The following is a 6,929-nucleotide window of genomic DNA, read 5'->3' as shown; positions in this document are numbered from 1 at the left end:
CAGCCCTTGTTGACATGCCAATCACAGTGGGAAGGGAGCAAGGGGGGAGGTCACAGTGCATGGGGTTCAAGGTCACAGTGGGCGGAGCAAGGGGGATCACAGTGCAATTAAAGTCAGGTCGTTCCCTCTGCTCAAGTCCAGCTGTCTGCCAAGGCAGTGCGACCCGCAGCAGACGACCCAGGAGGCGGTGATGGCAGCAGCGGCAGCATCCTTTGTCGCTCACGTTTATCTGCGCTGTTTGAAGCCTTGTGACCCATCAGGGCCCAGGGGCTGTCTGATCACATTGTTGGGCTGCCTGCTGTCTTCGGGCTGGGAGATCCTGGTTGGCCTGAAGGGAAGAAGAAGGGAAGAAGGCCTGAAAAAGGATATAAAAGATGTCCCCAAACCTTAAAACCAACTACCCTCACAGCTGAGGCAGAAGCCATGGGACTACTAGGCAACTCCGGTTCCCTCAATCTGCTGCTTTGGCAAGCAAAGGGCATCTCCAAGAGGAGAGGTCTCTGTAGACAGGGGGGAATGATGGTCCATGTCCACCTCTAGAAGCTGTAGCATTCCTGCCTCCAGAGGTAGTGACCATGGACAGCGTATCTGCTACAGAACCTTATGGTACAGATTCTCCTAAGTGTCAGGACAGGGTTAAGATCCTTAACCAAGAGCTCAGCAGAGTGACATGGTACCTGCTGCTTCTGTCCTTTTGATTCTTTCCAAACCATGTGGTTAATGGTTGACTCATATTACTATGGAAGACTAAAGGAAAGGACTTTTTGCACTCCAGAAAGATGGAAGCTTAGAGAGATCATGAATGTTTATCAAATTAAAGTATAGAAAGAAGGTATACAGATTAGTTCTCCAAGTCCCAGAATCCCAAGCCACAGAGGCCCTTCAAAGTTAGAAGGAGGTTGTGTTTTACCAAGAGTGACAGACTCACATAATGCAACCTCTAGAACTAGAAAGAAAACAGTCAAGTCAAAAAGAATTTAGCAAAACCACAAAAAACATCACAGTGATACTGTGAGACCAGGAAGAGAACAAGTTCTAAACACTTACTGAGACTCTCATCATGCCAGGCAGGGTTCTCAGTATACTATGCTCATTTACTCATTTGCTCTCACAACAACTTGGTGAGACAGGTACTAACTTTATCCCTATATTAAGATTAGGCAACTAAGGCAAAGAGAGGTCAAGTAGCTGGTGACAGAGATGAACTCAAACCTCCTGACTGATTCTGACTCCAGAGCCCAGGCCTTTAACATGCAGAAGCAGCATGCCAGCAAATCTTGACCTCCTCAAAGCACCCTCCAGGGCGCTTGGAAACTCCTTGGCTCCTAAGACAATGCAGTAAAACAATTAACCAGTCCAACCAGGCTAGGTAGGATTGGCAGGTGAAGCTGTGATGGTTCCAGTTCTGACCTAGCCTGCTTTACTCTCCACAAAGACTGGCTGCTCTCCTCCTGCAGAGTGGAATGGTCTCTGATCAGCCCTTCCAGCTACACTCACCTGTCAAGGATGGGTTTCTCTTGCTCCTCCTCGGGGCTGGCGCTACCCAGGATTCGTTTCCGTGCCTCGGCGTACTCTGCCTCCCGCTGGGCTAGGGACTTGACTGGAAGGGCTGGCCTGCTGGTGGAGTTAGGGCTGCTGACCACACCATTGCTGGTGGGCCTCTTGAGGATGCGGATCTGTGGAGGGGGCCCCGTGGGAAGGCTATCGTCCTGAATCACAATGGGCACTCTGGGAGGAGATTTGGATTTCCTGCTGACAAAGAGCAAACACAGCTTCATAAATCCTGTTCCTTGATTAACAAGGGCCCTTCCATGTCCCATATCCACCCTTCATCACTTTCCTCTCCCTCCCCTTCCTAATTCTATTTGTCATTCTCTGGCCTCTGACCAGACACATCAAAACTCCCACTATCAAGGGTTTCTCAAATGAGCAAACATGCCACAAGCTCAAGCAGTCCACAGGAACTGCTCCTCAGATCTACCCCTGACAAAGGGGGTGAATACCACTCATTCTGGGCCTTCTATCCCCATGATCATGACAGTCATGGCAACCACTGTTTGGTCCTGTGGCAAAACATTTCATGTCCAGAAGCCAACGACTTCAAGTTAAAACCTGAGCTTCTTTACACACACCACAATGTAACAGGCTGGTGAGGTGGGAGACCCAAAGTTCAGGGTGTCAGCAAAGTGCTCGCCCCCAATCAACATCTTCTACCACATGTGCTCAAACCAATTTCACACTATAAAAGCGCCTGCTAGGCCGTATCAGCCTGGCATGAAGACAGGATTTACCAAATTGACTCAGCCTTCTGGTGCAAATGAGGCCTATGTCTCCCAGAGACAAGCCACGCCAGACAATGGCATCACCTCTTCCAAAGAGCTCATGAGTAGACACCTCCCTCATCAAGGCTCTCTGGCCAGTTTGACAGCGACGGGGCTAGGATGAAGGACAATCCTGGAGACAGTGCTTGGCAATACTCAATAGGAAAGCACTGCCCAAGGCTGATGATGTGCTCATCAGTAGAGGTGGAATTAAAAAAAAAATCCAGTGTCTACCAAAACAAAGAGGGATGAACACAGGAAGGGGAGGAAGAAGAGCCACAGGAAGAGAATGGGACCCAGATGGGAATGACCAGCCCACAACAGCGACAGAGACCCTCCCCAGAACTGTCAACCAGCTTCTCTTCTAAAACAAATAGACCCAAAGGGGCTTGTCTACAGAGCCTTGTTGTCAGGAGGGGCGGAGACTGGAGGAACTCAGCTGCTGCCAGGGTAAGCTGGAACACGTCCTGGGCAGGTCAGGGATGGCATGGAAAAATGGACTGTAATCAAGAGTTAGTGTCATTGCTGAGATGAGCAGACAGACAAGGAGCCAGCAAGCTGAGCAAAGAGGCAGGGAGCCAGGAAAGCTAGCAGGCAAGCAGGGCATCCCAGAGTTCCCTGGGAGATGACTGTGCAGCCCATTAAGAAAATCCAGAGAGACTCTATCCCCCTTCTTCCTCCTGCTTGTGCCTGTGGGAAGCCAGACAGGTTACCTGAGCCCAAAGACAAACTCCTGAGGTCAACTTTCACCTGCTCTGGAAACCCACTTCCTCCCCTGTCTGAGTGGGTAACAAAAGCTATCCTTAAAGGTGTTTCAAGAATATCTTTTCTTTCGAGATACCCCCTAATACCCTAAGCCACCAAGTCATGGAAAGCCCAGAGAAATTATTCGTCCAACATCCTATGTCACAGAGAAAGAAATTAAGGTCCAGAGGAGGAAACAACTTGCCCCAAACCTCTGAACAATTAAGAGCTGAAAACTCAAAAAAACAAAAAAACAAAAAACTAAACTCGCTGCCGTCGAGTCGATTCAACTCATAGCGACCCCTCCTTGGGTTTCCAAGGCAGTATCTCTACGGCAGTAGATTGCCCAATCTTCCTTCTAAGGAGTGGCTGGTAGGTTTGAACTACCAGCCTTCTGGTTAGCGGTCAAATGTTGAGCCAGGCCTAAAACCCAAATTTCTGACTTGTCACCTCCCCACTTTCCATCAAACCACTACAAACCCACTAAGGAAGAAGGCAAGTGCAACACCTCAGTCTCACTCCTAAAGCCTCCAGCCACCTCATTCTGCTCTCCTCCTCCTGGGTTTGCTGCCCAGTAGCATGACCTGCTAAACCTGGGACCAGCTGGAGAACACCACTGCCTGCCCAGCTCTCCAATGGCAGAGAGCACAAGCCCTCAGACCACAAAGCAGCCTTACCTCTCCTTTTGTGTGATCTTCAGTTTTTTTTCCAACCGTCTGTCTATTTCCTAGAGGAAAAAAATGTATATAAAAAGCGGAAAAAAAAAATCTCTCTCAAATAAAAGCTTACGTCTTTATTTTCAGAGCTAAGGGCAGTGTTCTCTCTCTGGTCAGGAACATGACTGTGTCTTTTTAGGTAACGATATGGACCTTCCTTTACGGATACTAAATTGGAGACCTGACTCCCTCTGAGGGTTTGTCTCTCTTCCATCCCCACGACTACAGCAATCACTTTAGACCTCACCATCTATGTGGGTTCTTGGCAGAGCTTCTAACTAGTCTCTTCGCCTCCAATTTCTCCCTTTCAAACTGTCCTTCAAGAGCCACTTAAATCAACTTTCTAAACACAAATCTGATCATGTCACTTCCCTGCTTAAAACTCTTCAGTTGCTTGCAGGATCAAATCCAAGCTCCTGAAAATGGCTTCATCCACACCTTCTGTCTTTTATCTTCTGCTTCCTGTTTTACACTATAGCGATACTGAGCTGTTACTAACCCCACAACCCAGTGTGCTGTTCCACTGCCTGCAAGGTCCTTCTCCTCCTTTGCAAACTTCCCTTTATCCTTCAAAACCCAGCTTGGACATTGACCAGCTTCTCTGTGAAGCACAGATAATCGCCTGCTTCTCAGAGATAAGCCTTCTTTTTACAATCCTTTGTATTCAGATTTATCAATTGTTTTATAATTTATTTCTTCACTATTGTGGACTTGAACTCCCTGTTACTAGCAAGCAACAAATGGCCTAGAATTAAGCAGAAGGCTAACGTTTGAGGGACTATCTAGGCAGCCTAAGCCCTCAGACCTTCAGCCCCTCAGCAACTCCATGCCTCCACACACTTAGGTACAAGAGTCCATACACAGGACCATGGCAAGCTATGCACAGAGCAAAGATCAAACCTCCAGATTCCCTGGCTGTCTCACTGATTTTCCTTAGAAAACGTCCCACTCCTTCAACTATCCTCAGTGAAGACAAGACAACCTAAGCTAAATGCACAATTACGTGTGTGTCTACAGGAATCTTTAACAGTGGTTCTTAACAGGGGTGGGGAATGATTGTGCCTCCCAGGGGATATTTGGCAAAGTCTAGAAACAGTTTTGGTTCTCACAACTGGTGGTTGTGGGGTGCTACTGGCCTAAGATGCTTCTAAACATCCTATAACACACAGAATAGTCTCTCCACCTGCTAAACAAAGAATTATCTAGCCGAAAATGTCAACAGTGCTGAGGTTGAGAAATCCTGATTTACCAAGTAGATGGGATTTTTGAAGGGGTACATTATTCACAAAATGTTAAGACCTTGGTAAATAATAAGAATTTTAAATTTTAAATTTGCTGAGATCTGCCTCACAGCCAAGTGTGACAAGTATGTGCTGGCAACTATTCTACAACTGATGAGTACTGGGTTCTGTAGCTACACATTAGTTCAAGCTGATATTGTTTAAATCTTCTAACTTCTTACTCATGATTTTGTTTCATGTACTACTGAAAGAGTCAAGAATTATTCTTTCTAGTAAATTAGTTTAGTATGAAATAATCTTTTTTGCCTTAAAATCCACTGTTTAAAACATACAAGACCAAAAGGGCAGCATTTCCCCAAAACCAAAGCTCAGAAGGCAGGAAGGGCCAGGAAAGAAAGATGAATGGAAACAAGGGACCCAGAGAGGAAGAGGAAGAGTGCTGTTACATTGAGGGGATTTCGACCAATGTCATGAAACAGAATGTGCATAAATTGTTGAATGGAGAATTAATTTGCTCTGTAAACTTTCACCCCAACTATAATAAAAAGTGAAAAATAAACAAACAAAACTACTAGTTAGTATTAGTAAAGCTATGCCAGCTTTCTAGTGGTTAGTATTTCCTGAAATATGTTTTCCCCAACTTTCACATCCCCACCTTTCTGTGCCCTTGTGACTCCTAAAACCGGATGACACACTCATTCTGACTGGCAATGAGTTGTGTTTAAATTTTGTTTTCATGAAAGACCCAAAATAAATTTAGGCAAACAGAGTACACTGTATTCTGAAGATACCAGCAAGTCTCTGGTGGGGCTGGGTAGCCAATAAACAAAAAACTCACACTAGCTGAATTTGAGAGGTCCCATCCAAGTTTCCTCTCAAAAGAGCATACTGCATCCTCTTTCTCTAGGGCTTTAGGGAAGACAGGGAATCTCTGTCTAGGCCCAGCAAATAGAGCCTAGGTGGAGAAAAGGCCTTCAAAGAGACACTACAGGCCATGTTTGAGTAATTATGTCTCTATCCCTAACTAGAACATGACCGGCATATTTGACATATTATATAATACTACTGATCCATTATTTGTGCCCATTCCAAAGAAAGGTGATCCAATGGAATGTGGAAATTATCGAACAGTATCATTCATATCACATGCAAGTAAAATTTTACTGAAGATAATTAAAAAACAGTTGCAGCAGTACATTGACAGAGAATTGCCAGAAATTCAAGATGGATTCAAGAAGACATAGAACAAGGGATGCAATTTCTGATGTCAGATGGATCTTGGCTGAAAGCAGAGAATACCAGAAAGATGGTACCTGCTTTTTTTATTGACTATGGAAAAGCATTCACCCATGTGGAGCATAAAAATTATGGATAACATAGCAAAGAATGGGAATTCCAGAACACTTAATTGTGCTCATGTGGAACCTGTACATGGACAGAGTAGTTGTTCAAACAGGGTAAGGGGATACTATGTGGTTGAAAATCAGGAAAGTTATGTGCCAGGGTTGTATGCTTTCCATACTATTTTAATAATCCGAGAAGCCAGACTATATAAAGAAGAATGCAACATCATGATTGGAAGAAGACTCATTAACAACCTGCCATATGCAGATGAGATAACCTTGCTTGCAGAAAGCAAAGAGGACTTGAAGCACTTACCACTGAAGATCAAAGACTACAGCTTTCAGTATGGTTTATACCTCAACATAAAGAAAATTAAACATAACATACTATACAAAACATTGTTCCACCTCCTACTTTCGTGAGTAGCGACTGGGATCTTAAAAGCTAGCAAGCTGCCATCTAGATGTAATGATGGGTCTCTCCTCGTCAAGAGCAAAGAAGAAAGCAGAAAACCAAAATTAATGGAAACAATCAGTCCCCACGACTGGTACACCATCCGATCT

General features: G+C 45.2%; 1 protein-coding gene across 1 annotated transcript in view; it reads right to left on the bottom strand.

Annotated features, from left to right (window-relative positions):
• Positions 1 to 225: 225 nt before the first annotated feature.
• The window catches only part of SZRD1 (SUZ RNA binding domain containing 1), a 40,926-nt gene continuing 34,222 nt past the window's right edge, over positions 226 to 6,929 (bottom strand). Inside the window, exons 2-4 of the mRNA XM_042780262.1 lie at positions 3,743 to 3,792; positions 1,498 to 1,749; positions 226 to 328 (exon numbers count right to left, since the gene is read on the bottom strand). Of these exons, the coding sequence (XP_042636196.1) occupies positions 226 to 328; positions 1,498 to 1,749; positions 3,743 to 3,792 (405 nt within the window). The remainder of the gene's footprint in view (positions 329 to 1,497; positions 1,750 to 3,742; positions 3,793 to 6,929) is intronic.

The sequence above is a fragment of the Orycteropus afer genome, unplaced genomic scaffold (assembly GCF_000298275.1).
Source record: "Orycteropus afer afer isolate SDZICR_OR568_19922 unplaced genomic scaffold, OryAfe1.0 scaffold00031, whole genome shotgun sequence".
NCBI classification, from domain to species: Eukaryota; Metazoa; Chordata; class Mammalia; order Tubulidentata; family Orycteropodidae; genus Orycteropus; species Orycteropus afer.
Note: the sequence above shows the minus strand (reverse complement) of the source record. Positions and strands in the feature narration are given on the sequence as shown.